At 33.8% G+C, this 13,575-nt stretch overlaps 1 protein-coding gene across 1 annotated transcript; it reads right to left on the reverse strand.

The window, feature by feature from the left end:
- Nucleotides 1–151: 151 nt before the first annotated feature.
- hd (humpty dumpty) lies at nt 152–3,323 on the reverse strand. The gene is made up of 7 exons (XM_011316558.1): nt 3,130–3,323; nt 2,398–3,042; nt 1,606–1,934; nt 1,306–1,523; nt 837–1,040; nt 533–719; nt 152–353 (listed from the first exon to the last, which is right to left on the reverse strand). Exons 2-7 carry the CDS (start codon nt 3,012–3,014, stop codon nt 175–177), a joined length of 1,734 nt encoding a protein of 577 aa, XP_011314860.1. The 5' UTR covers nt 3,015–3,042; nt 3,130–3,323; the 3' UTR covers nt 152–174.
- Between the last annotated feature and the right edge of the window lie 10,252 nt (nt 3,324–13,575).

The following is a 13,575-nucleotide window of genomic DNA, read 5'->3' on the forward strand; positions in this document are numbered from 1 at the left end:
GTGTTTCTTCCGCAAACTAAGACTAGATGGTAAGACGTACATTGAATAATATTGTCAATAATGATGAGGTAATTCCGCATCTCGAGGTACACATTGAGTGTCACTTCATCGAAGTCTTTGAAGCAATAATGATTTTTGTCCCTGACTGGTGTATTAAAATTATTTTAGCGATCATCAAGACCACGTGTAAACGTCATTTGAAAATTTTAGTGCTTCTACTACTTGGATGCGTGAAATGTCAGGATTACAGAAATGTGACAGTAATTCTGAATTGAATCCACAATCAGATAAATTCTCTTGGCCGAACACACTCTGAGGTTGTATTTCATCATTATCATCTGCTGAAGGTGATTCTGAAAGAATAATGAGACAAGCATTGGATTAATCATCAAATTCAGGTAAAAGTTGTGAAATAAAAATTGGTAGAGCAATCTTTAGCAATTGTTATTCTGCATTTTTTTCTGCTATAACTTTCTGATGAGAGAAATTGATAATTTTTTTTTCATCCAATTAGCAATACTGATAAAATTACCTAAACCATGTTTAGCAGCAGAGAAGGCATTTGTCGAGGAAAGTTGAGCAAAGCTGACAGAAAATTGCTCCAAGTGACTAGATCTCATGAGATGACAGAGAGATGGTAAAATATGAGGCAACAGTGGTCCTTTGATTTCCAAAGAATGGAATTTTTCCTTATCAACGCGTACGGTGCTTTCTCTCACCTGAAAATATCAATATTATTCAATATTAAAACTGCCAGTAAAAAAAAATAGATAAAAATATGGTCGTCTCTTTTCATTCTTTTCAAAGATTAATAAAAAAATTGATGAAGGATTTACTTTTAAAGGCTTTAATGTTGCTCCATGGAATGCGATCGGTGCAAGAAGTGTAGGAGGAACTCCAGCAAGTGCTCCAGTCACTGCAACTGCTGACTTGCAATTTATCAAAAAATTGAATAATGCCTGAGCTTCGACACCTTTGATGAAAACAAGGGACTGCTTCAAGGCATCAACCTCAGCTTCCTTTTCGAATATTATTCGTTTCTGTAAAATTTTAAATGCAATGATTTTCTTTTCTCAACGGAAAATTTTATAATATAACACGTAGCACATTAAACATACATTTTTTCATCACATCATTTTCACAATGAATGTGAAATAGATCATCATCATAATGATACAATTCCATAAAAAAGGCTCAAGCCAATTTTGCTGTAGCAGTTTTATTTAACAACAGAAGTTCGTCAATAATTTCCACATCATAATTAAATAACTTGTCATATCTTTGAGTGATCAGTAAATCATATACCTGTACATTATTAATCTTCTTAATTTCTGAATCTTCAATACCAAGACTCTCCAACAAATCATCTTCATCCTCGTCGTCATGCAAGTGACGCTCACCCTCCACCGGATCAGTCGAGATAACAGTATTTGAGGTACTAGAATCTAAAGTATCACATCCAGAATCAGTGGTATCAGATCGTCTTTTCTCCTCTGCTCTCAATGGCATTGTGTATTCAATGTCTGTAAGAAAAAAATCAATTAGTTATCTTGAGTATTATAGCCGTTTTTTGAACTAGCATACTCCACAGAAAGGGAAGTCTACCTTCTTGCTTCAATGCTTGTCTGAATCCTCTTGTCGTTGGGGACAGAAGCACGTGGACCTCCGAAACTCCACATATTCCAGCAGCTCGAAATAGTGCAGTGAAATTATTAGCACACACATAGAAGAAAGGACACTGTCTAGCTCGCAGCAGATGAAATAACGAACGAAAGCTCTCACTCCATTCTGAGAAAAGTGCATCCTTGACAAATTGATTATTGGCAATAGCAGAATTACTGGATAAACTGGCACTGACTTTTCCAGCTGCACGGGGAAATAGTTCAAGCCATGGTAAGGATGGATGCTGCCAGACTAGACAGCATCTGTGAAATCTGAAAAATAAATAAAGTAAGAGTAATTTTTAATTAATTTCAGGGGAATTATCTTCTATACAATTCTTGAGTATTGAAAAAAAAAAGATAAAAAACTTCAGACCCAATGTCTCAATGTCTCAATCCCAATTATCAATTAATATCTGCGAAATGGGGACAGACAGCCAAATTTCTTAACAGACTACGAAGGGTGGTAATAACTGGAGCAAGGATTTTAATATTTCTTCTTAAGTAGGAGGCATTGCTACATTAGAATTCTTTTAAGTTTTAAAGGTATTATTTTAATTCGCTCAATGAAGAATGGAAATTCGTTAAAGAGAGCAACGACAGTTGAGTAACGACTTTTAACGCTTCAAATAATCCCTCATTGAAAAAATATATTTTTTGGATGTTTAGAAAGAACGTAAAAGTAGCAATAACTGGTAGATTGAGAGGAGATTATCAAAACAGTACTTCAACTGACCTTGCATTGGGACTAGTATCCAAAGTAGTCTCCTGCTCTCCAATATCTAAACACCTGACAAAACCAGTTGTCCCAGATGCCTGTTCACTAGTTTTCAGTTTTCCATTCCAGGGAAATGGTTTCAGAGACATAAATCTCACTTTAGTATTCAAACTCCAATCAATAGGTATGTAAGATACTCCCTTAGGATCCTCAGACTCAACTACATAATTATCTAGACTCTGTAATTTCGATAGAGCGCTGGAGAATGACAAACTGGGTGACTCTGTCGGTTTAGGTTCGACATTCTCATCGTTCTGAACTGTGGATGCTTGTCCCTTCATCAATTCGAAGAGAACTGAGTCAGTGCTGGCCTCGAGATCAGGCTCGAGGTCGTCTTTAGATCTTTTTCTCCTATCGTTCTTCATAAATGGATTTTTTCGTTTCTGGGCGACTGAAGAAGCCAATTCACTAAGAGGTCCTGTAATTGTGATGTCTAGGGAGGGCTTTGGACTTCCCAATGACGTTCGATTCATTCGAGCCTGAAGTGCACGTTTTCTCATTTTTAAACGATGCAACTGCATCACTTCGTTCGGATGTTTCCATTCTGACGTGTCTGGTGGCTTTGAATCTCCCATTTTTTTATTTTCTCTGAATATCGTAATTCTAAAATCACAGGGAGACGTTGTAAATAATTATTTTTAGGTTATACGCTTAAAAATGTGGAAAATACTGAATTAAAGATGTACATACCAGAATTTAGAGACGTGTTGGGTACGTGATCATTATCGGGGTAGTGATGAGTGATGGAAATTATTATTGAGCCTCTATGTGATCGATTTTACCTGATGAAGTTGTCAATGTAACGCATCATAACAACACCTGGACATTCAACCGACAGCTGGTCTCCAGGGAGGGTGTGAAAGTCTCCATGAAATCCCTAGAATTTAAATTTCTCACTAGACACAATTATTTTCGTTAAAAAAATTATGAAAATTGTCTCAGAGAACGGATATTTTATTGTCTACTGTATCTGATACAAGAATGAACAAAAAAATAGTCATCATCGCACATAATTTAGGTTGTCATGGAACTAGTTTTTAGAGGATATTTCAAAATTGTAAGGACATATCGAATAGTTTTGTCAAGTATTATAATACATTCAATAAATTCATAATATTGCTCTTATTAATTTTCAAGACTTATTAAAATAATTGATATTATATATAATCCTATTTAGTTTAAAGTTTTCTGGATATTTTGACATTTCCATTTGGAAATTGGAAGATATATTAAAATCAATCTATGATTAGTCTATGATGTTGATTCGCAAAAGCGAGTCTTTATAAGTCAATATAAGCCTGGCTTAAATCATCTTTTCAATTCGTTGAGAACAAAATGTTAGAAAAGAGAGTTTCATCTTCCGTTTTATAAAGGAATCAATGATTGGGGCTATTTCTACTGCAAATAATAATGTTTGAAATTTGAATTTATTGAATTTAAGAAAATTTTGCTTAAAACTTTTTACATTATTCATTTATGAGAAGAACATATCCTGGGCCATGAAACACTGTTAGAAATCACAAATTTATAACTAGATGAAATTTTCCATTCTCCCTAGACCTTTCCAATTTTCCTTCAATTTTCACATAATCATTAAATTAAGAAATTAAAGAATCTATTCACTTCAGATAATCAACATACAGAAAACATAAAGTCCGTTTGAAAAAAAAAATAACTTCTCTCATCTCAATAGTCCCAGAAATAATCACGAAAATTATTCCATTTAATTTTTATAAATACTCGAACAAGATAGTGTCTAGCTTTATACCCCAAGAAACAGAGCTCTTCCATGTTTTCAATGAAGAGAAATTTAATTCCAAAATCCAGAACATTTTTCTGGATTTTTGGGATATAATGCTTTTGAGTTTTAAAACGTTCCTATTTAGTTGATGAAAAATTATTCAATTATCTAACCCTAATACGATATAACAATATAATATAGATTACAGGACTTGGAAAAAATAATTAATCCTAATAATAAATTCTATCCTCTAAAATACAAAATTTATAAATTATTCATTATTCGACGCAGTGCTTATACCATTTGACCATGTCGTGCGACAAAAGTAACTCCCTCTGATTCATTTTTTCCACGTATCTTAATGGAAATGGTTTATCAGAGACCAGCCCGTACTATACAATACTACCACCTGTACTTTCATTAAAAGGCATTCCAAGACCTCACGAAACGTAATATTTGCATTAACAGTGCAGAATAAACACTTGGACATTGAAAAAGAGGAAAATAGTTTTTGAATGAAATTCAGGGTTTATTATTGCTGGGAAAGAATAACTAAATGGAATGCTTATGTTGGTCTAAGCCTGAGGGGAAAAAAATAGTACTTACTCAAACATTCAACCCTGACACAAACACCCGAAGTCAAGTTGATTTCATTGCAAGCCATGGGGCCTGTGAAATGCAGTCATGGATGTATTGTGCACAGAAATAAAAAAAAATAGACCGAGAAACTGTTGTACAGTATCTCCATAGCGTTTATCGCTGTGTGGGAAGAGCCGCCTGTTGCATTCATCCATGCGGAATTGAAAAAATACTAAATTTTGCCAGGCCCGCTGGGGGTTCACTCTCGCAAAATCAAAGGATGCGGCAAAATATACTGGGCGTGGGTAACCATAAGAAAAATATCCGTGACGAGTCACGCGTGATTTCTCGTTAAAATTTTGCCTCTCCACTGTTGTTGAATACTTCAGCAATTCGGAAAATTCACGGTGGCTCGGATATTTTATCTCATGAGAAAATATGGAACACCCGCTGCTCAGTTTCCGTGAGACTCTGCTCTTTCAGGAATTTCATAATTCGATTGTTTTCTTAAAGAGAATCGTCTCAATTATTACATTTTTATACTCTGACGGAAAAAATATATGTTCATTCTGCTTAAAATTACCGGAAAGTTTCCGCCTAATTGGCGTTCTGGAGTTGATCTACAGTTTGAAATCATTTTTTCGGAAAAGTCGTTGAGATGTTCTGTGCATCAAATATTTGATGTTGTGGAATTAATCAATCTGTTTCGGAAAAATTCACTTCAAGACGAAATTCAAATGTTCAATGGTCATTGAAGAATTATTGTTATCAGGTCATTAAGATGGGACTGTAAGTCATTAGTCAACTTTGTACAAGGTTGATTAAGCCTTGACAGGTTTATTTGTGGATAAACCTTGATGAAGTTTCGATTGAATGGCAGCTACGTCTCAACTACACACTGATTAAACCCCAACTAAGTCCCAAGACACGTCGTCAGGTCAAAATTTGTTATGCATTTGCCGGAATTTTCAATTTCCTTATTGATTCCCAAGGAACAGTGGAATAGAAATTTAAGGTTTTGAGTAATTTTTCCACAAAATTCGAGATTTTTAATAACAAGATGTGTCAAACTTGAATTGGAACTTCACCACTGTCAAACTTCAGTAATTAAATCTGAAAACTTAATTGATTCAGTGACGAATGTGTCATAAACTATTTATCAGCAATCAATAACAATGTATCGCTGTATATATTTTTGACAATTAATGGAGTTATGTTCTAGATTAGGGCAAAATTCTCTGTTCGACATTCGATGCGGAAATAATTCGACTAGTACTACTCGAGTTTTAAAATTAATCACATATTCATTTTATTAATTAATCAAGCTTCTCTGCACGCACGTGGTTGTGTCACAGTCGTTTTTGGCAGACAAAGGTTTTTATCTGAAATATTCAATAAAAACTACAGAGCTCACTTACCGATCACGTAGGTGACTAAGAAAATTGACGTGTCAGTATCATAATTCGTCACTGAAAATTCAGACGAAAATTATCAAACCTTCTGGGAAGATTCCGGAAAAGTTCCATTAAATTTTCCTTAACAACTTTTCAGTCCGGAATAACGGAAAATAAACATCATTTTTATTGCCTATTTCTCTGCGTGATTACGTTATGGAGAAATATTCAATAAAATTTGTGGAATTTAAGTTTGCTTGACAATTACGAAAGTAACTTAAAAAAAATGTAGTGATATTGCAATTTTTCACAAAACATTGAGATAAAAATTTCGAGAAACCTCAGAAAAGATACATAATGTTTATTAAATATGTGACTCGGCGTGCCTGTGCTTCATCATTGTCCAGATTTTTCCTCTGAAGTTTTGTATATTTCCGGTGATCGCGAGTTACACCAGCTAACATGCGTTCTTCATCATGCATTTTTTATTTTAATTAGGATGAAAATGATGAATGTGCTTTTAATGCAATTTAGATTTGTCAAGAAGTAAGTTTAATCATCCAACCCGTATATCACCGAGTTGTAGGACGTTGGGTGACTTGTGTCAGCTATTGTGTACGGGGAACATAAGAGCGATAAGAAAGAGCGTACCAAGTCGTAAAAGTATGAGCACTGCGTATGGAAACCCCTTGATGACGAGAAATTGCATGGCACTGAGTGCAGCCCTGGTACGTGTCCCACATATGTATATTATATTATGCGTAATTTTGCACCATTTGTTAACGCCCATCATTAGCATACCCGCGTTGTTCCCTACAAACATGAGAAATGATTAAGCTACGTTTGTTATTAATATTGTGGAGCTTTTCTTATCGAGAAATGAACTAATCTGAGTGGAAAATAATATTAATGGGAGAATGAAATATCTTTTGTTTACTGATCTCATTATTCATGTGAACTAATTAAAGAGTTGAGAATTTTTTACATAAACTTGTGATATTACAAAAGTCGTTCGAATTTCACACCTCTCGTTTTTTATATATTGAAGAATTGAATTTTCTGCAGTTGTCAGATCGAACCATTTAATATAAAGCAAGAGATTATTTTGTTTTTAATCATTGAAAGCATCAATTTGAATTTTATTTTTACGATATACCGTATTATTTCCGATATTTTTAATTCTTCGAAATTGAATTGAAAAAGAGCGTCAATGCATACAGTTTTTGATGATGGAAAAACATAATTTGGATTCTTTTTAATGGAAACACAATACTTTATCAACAATTTCAGTCATTAAATTCAAGTCCGACCCAACACCTTTAGTTATTTGGTTTTATAAGTCTACATAATTATCCGTAAGTGCGATAATAATACAGATTTTCAATAGTATAGCCATTCTGTGTTAGTTTGCCATCACTTTTAATGGCATTAGCGTGAATGTGTGCTGTAATCAATTCCCGGTGAGAAGATAAAACTCTCAACGTTAATGACAACTGAAAATGCAAACGACATTAACAAGACTTCAAATACCGTAGATCTTCAGTTTAACGCAGAACAGGAGAAGTTTCGTCAAGTTTTCCAGTGAGATGGAATCGGCGGTGAGAAAATTGGAGGGACGAGAGTCGCTTGGAGAAAAAAGGAAGAAAAGGCGATTCCAGTAAACTCATGGTACAGTCGAGACAAGCGAATACGCAAGAAATAAAGGAAAAGAAAAAGGATGATTTTAAGCGTACTGTTAAATAATAGAAAACTCGGTGAAAAGTAGTGGGGGAAAGTTGATAAGCCATGGCGCACCAAAACTTTTCACTCGAGACTACATTTCTTATTGTAATGAATGCATATCGGCTTAGCCGGAACTGGTAACCGGAGGTGAAACCCTTTTTACTTCTTTCCTGCAGCGTTGAGACTTCAGGATTTTAAAATAAGAAAAAGCCAAGTGCTTCGCCCCCTTTTCATTCACTATTCTGAGACTTAAGGACATCCGAGTATCTTTGAATTTCACAACACGTGTGAGAAATTCGACAAGTGTGAATTTTAACCGTTTCTTTTCCAATTTGTTTTGTTATATCAATCTAATATGACTGAAGAAGTTTAAAAATGTAGGTTGTAAATTATCGTCGTACGTATGCATGTCTATGAAGACGTATGTAGTTATCGACATTAATTAGATTTCAATTAATTAATTTTTTTCATTAAAAAATTTATCCATAATAACAGAATTTTTTGAAAATTTTATGGAACACTTTAATGATGGCTTGAAAAATTTATTTTGATTTATTAGTGAGCAAGTTTGAAGATGGAAATAATAGCACTGACCGCTGCATGGATATATAGGAAAGAAAAAAATCGCCAAGATTCGTTTCGTGGATATATTTAAATTCTGGGTCATTATACTTCAATCAACTTTGATCAGAGATTAAAATGATAACTTCGATGATGTGCAAATCAGGAGATAATTACCATATGTACGCTGATGTAGTTTTCCATATAGGATCATTCGGAACCGTATTGCTAATTTATTGGCAAAAATGATTTTAGCTTGAAGCATATGAATTTTTTCACTCGAAATTTTCTATTTCTTGGATTAGGCCGACGTGTATGTATGTGACTAAAATTTGTTTTCACAATTACTCAAAAAATAATTGTTCAATTTCATTCAAGGATTACGTTATCCGATTTCGAAAAATTGGCGGCGTTGCTGTTGCTTCAAGTAGCCTAAGGTTCATTCAATGCTAGTTCATTGTTGGCTGAATGAGTTCCCGAATTTAACTAAATATTTCAAATAAAGTTCATGCGAATATTCCAAAAATTAAAGAATTCGCGTCGAGATTCGAGTAGTTTACAAAAAGAAATCTCTTGGGATCTAAAAATTGGAATTGAGATATAATAGATGGCCGAGTGGCCATTCGGAACGAGATTTGGTAGTCTTTTGCTAATTTATATTTTAAAAAATAACTATGATGTATCCAATGAAAGAGCAAGTCTGCACTTGTTTTAATTTCGACGGACGAATTAATCCATATTTTTCTCGAATTGGTCAACTGTGGTTTGTCATTCACAGACTGCGCTCGTCATAGCACCATGTGACGTCGAGCTGTCAATGTTTTCGAGAGTGGAATACTCTGTGGTCACAGACGTGAGTGACAGATTGATAACGCAAACCTAATATGTAACAGCAAAAATGCGCAATTGGAAAAATATACATCATGCGTGACGTTTATTAAGATGATGTTCGCCCTAACAATAATTGTATAGCTAGCTAGAGAGGAATGGTAAATTGTCAGAATTGTGAAATTTTACGGAGTAATTTCGATTTAAACTACAGTTGAAAAAAAAAACGTTGAATTAATGTTTAAAATTGTTATGGATTTTTCTGAATCCTGGAATTGGAGTGTAAGTATTAGTATGGTTTATTTGGTGCGGAATGGAAATGATAATAAGCATGTGGAGACAAAATGATACATTAAAAACGAAATAAAGCTACAACAGAAGAATAGGAAGAATGCATTTTAAATGACTCAAAATTTGCCGGTTTTTACCATTTGTCTTTCCTTTCTGGAATACGGTAAAAATTATTTGTACGGTAAACTAGAAAATTGGCAGCGCAACCATAAATATATGTTTGATGGGGATTCGAACTCGATCTTTTGCATTTGCAGCGGAGGCATAATTAATTGTGGCAAATTACCTGCTATATTTTTTCCCAGTCGATAAAGCATTTTAATTACCTAAAATTCTATTAAGTATCCGAAAGGCAAGAGATATAATCAAAAAATTATAACTGAGATGAGTTTTCTCATATATGCAACTTACATTTTGAATATATAGTCAATGTGAGCTGTATATCTTATAAATATTAAATATATCTTATATTTGCACAAATATATCCAAAATATATACGGATATAAGTGACAAATATTTCTGCATAAAAGTTTTATCTGTGTCGATTTCAAAATTACAAAACAGACATGCTAACTTTTTTTTGACAGCAAAGGAGAAATCCTGGATAAATGAAAACTTAATTAGTTAAAATGCCATGGTCATTTACAATATCAGTATTATCATATTTTTTTTAACTCTGACGTTTGTGTGCCTATGATTATCATACATAGAAAAAAATGTATTCTATAAATAAAATCGATAGAAATATATTGAATATCTTCTTCATGTATGTTTTTTCATTCTATAATGAAGGTATAACAAATGCATTGAGTTGATTGCATAAAATTTAATTTATTAGTGAGGAACACTTGAAAAATCTTCTTCTCGTAATATCATATGCAGTTCGTACAATTCAATGCGTTTGAAATATTGAATATAATATAATTCTATTTCACTGGAGTCGTTGGTGTAATAGGGCTATACGTCTATTGATATGGACAGTTCCTAAAAGGCACATGAATGACTCAATATTGTTAATGAATATTTCATTTAAAATCATAATCAATTTTTTTTTTAGATTTCTCTAAAAAAATTAATCAATTTTTGACTTTCTATAAATATAAATATGTTTATATGATATGTTATATTTTGACAATAAAAAAACGATTTTTACATGCGGCGAAAAGCGGTGATATTTTTCTTTACGACGATTTTTTCAAGATGGATTATTCTATTTTTATTCGAAATCTACACGTAGAGAAATATTGAATGAAAAGTGGTTGAGACAAATTTTATGCAACTGTTACAGATTTTTTTAGCGTTCCGTAATTTCAACCTGAATTTTCTCTAAAAAAAAATACGATACCACCACATTAATGTTTGTACTCAGTTTCCTGATCAGTAAGTGAACTCAAGTTTCCTAATTCTTATTGATTATTTCTCTCCGTGCACTTGAGTAAATTCTATAAAGATAAAAGGAAAGAGAAAAAAAGTATGATAAAGAGTGACCTCAGATGTGGAATTAAGAAAATTTATCGAATAATTTCCACCGCCAAGTTATTCTTAAAGTTCTCCTCGTACACGGTTCAACCGATACATCAACTCGGCGGTTTTATTAATGACCGTTTGGTATGAGTAGGGAGAGCAATCCGTGTGGAAAGAGTACAGCAAAACTTGCAGGAAACCAGTGGCAAGGCGTTGAACGGTGGGGAGAAATTAAAAGCTGAAAGACAAATGGGCCTTGGATAGCTTTAAATCATCACGAAAAACTTACTGTAATTTAATAAGCAATTTCATGCAAATTTTCCGGAGCGGTTGTGACACGACGTCCGTGACTTCTTCTTTCCATTCTGCTCTTTTTTTTCAATAACATTTCGTAATATGGTGTTCTCGGTGCTTATAGGAAGAGAAAAGTCCGAGAAAAATTCTGATATTTGGTACGTGAATTGAGGAAATCGCCGTACTCCATATTATTAAATATAAAAAAAAATCGGAATGTTCACTGGAGATTCTCTCAGAAATACCAGTTTTCTCAATTTATTTACTAATTATCTGGTAACTGTTTACAGCTTCAAACATACGGGCAATTTTCCAAATGATTCTATTTGTTTGTTCTCGATTGTTGTTTATAAATTAGTAATTGGCTATTGAATAGAATAACAATTATATTTCGTAGTAATAGATCCATATTTTTTTCACGTTCATTCTTACTCTCCAAGCATTGGTATCAATCCAAAAAAAACTCTTCTACACGGAGAGAAATATTTAGTAAAAATTACGGAACTTTCAGTTCACTTACCGATTACGGAGTTGATTTGAAAAATTTAAGTGACGGTATCGTTATTTTTCACCGATAATTCAGATAAAAATTAAGGAACGCCGCGAAGAAATTCCGTGACCTTAGATAAAAATTACGTGACAGTTCCGTAAAATTTTCGACAACCACATTTCGCTCCAGAATTATGGAAAATACACGTAATTTTTATTGAATATTTCTCTCAGTGTAAAGCTTCCACTGATGCTTTCTGAAAACTCTCACAACCATTTTTTATAACTCGAGGATTTACTTGCCATTTTTTCTTTACTATTCCAGTTGGACACCAGCTTAATATCCCGCAGAGAAAGCTCATTCTGAAAGATGGCACACGTCACATTATATGAATGCCGAACGTCCAAGCAAAGCCAATATTCTCTTTCCCAATGTTTTTTGTCATTTTGTCGCCGATCACGAGCATATAGAATGAAAAAAATGGTCCAAATAGGGGGATTTTTTATGCAAGGGGAGAGTTCTACATGCATCTGATTGAGGCAAAGAGCAAGATCTACAGATTTCCAACTTGGGGATCCCTCAGGATATTACCTCACGTGTTATATTGGAATAGTATATTTTGGAGTGAATCAGAAAGCATGAAAAAATTCATAATAAGAACATCGGCGTGTGATGGATCTCAACATCGAAATATGCTGGTTGTGATTACGAATAAGTGCATTGAAACGAACCTCGGATCTCTTCCAAGTCGTGACATGTTTCCGCTTCCCCTGATAACATCCAAGAGGTCGATCGAAATACCATCATAACATGCTCACCATGATGTCCCAATAAAAAAAAACGAAATCAGTATGTGGATAAGATATTTAAGTTGATGGAATGAGGGCGTGATGTGAGAAGGGTGATTCACTGTTGGTTATTTGCCAGTCTAGGTGTCTGTTGATCCTCAGCTTGATGCTACACGTTATCCCCTGGGATCGAGGATCGATTCATCATGGCTCAAGACAACTTCTCCTCTAGGACGAGGTAAAATGATGCTAGGAACGTCTTTGGCATGGCATATACCATCCTTCTCTTGTGTGTACATAATAGTCTGGGTTTACGTGTCCATCGACCATCCTCGTTACGCTCCTGGAATACCTCAGAATAACCAATAAATATATTATGAAATAATAGTGGGAGTAATGTTAGAAGGAATAGACTCAGCAGATTCATTGACTACGAAGAAGAAAGAGGAATTGGCGAAGGATATTGTCTGTCCGATGAATATGCGATTGCTTCAATTCTGTACTGCTTCCTAAAGGGGACATCTTTAACTGTCACTATACTCTTGAGGATTTCTTGAAATTTTGCTCATAAAGTCATCTCAATTTTCATTTATCTTGAAAATTCAAAAAAGATTTTGTTATATTAAGACTGTTCGAGATTCTTTGGCTAAAATTTATGTTTTTAAAGCTTTAATGGGCTACTTATCGATGCGATTGACGCGAAAGAATATAACGTTTTTGCGTTTTCACAATTATTTCGTAATTCACAAAGTTTTATGAGCATGCAATAATTTTAATGAGTTTTTTTTAAAGTTTTATGAGTTTGTGAAAAGTTTAGAAAAAACACTGGAAAATTATTGGACAATTATGACATTTTTGGCGTTATTAAATAATGACAAAGTGCGAAGATGATATTTTTTGCGCGACAATCGGAGTGAGAATCTGTCAGAAAACTCGAAAAACCTCTAGTTTTGGATAAAGGTGAGCAGATCATTTTTTAAAAAT

The sequence above is a fragment of the Fopius arisanus genome, unplaced genomic scaffold, assembly GCF_000806365.1.
Source record: "Fopius arisanus strain USDA-PBARC FA_bdor unplaced genomic scaffold, ASM80636v1 scaffold00007, whole genome shotgun sequence".
NCBI lineage: Eukaryota > Metazoa > Arthropoda > Insecta > Hymenoptera > Braconidae > Fopius > Fopius arisanus.

Excerpts from the sequence above, each read along its gene's own strand:
- hd (XM_011316558.1), bottom strand. The coding sequence starts at position 3,014 with ATGGGAGATTCAAAGCCACCAGACACGTCAGAATGGAAACATCCGAAC. Across the intron at positions 1,524-1,605 it reads ACAAGCATTGAAGCAAGAAG|ACATTGAATACACAATGCCA; the intron begins GTAGACTTCCCT and ends TTTTTCTTACAG. Across the intron at positions 1,041-1,305 it reads AGAAGATTAATAATGTACAG|AAACGAATAATATTCGAAAA; the intron begins GTATATGATTTA and ends AAAATTTTACAG.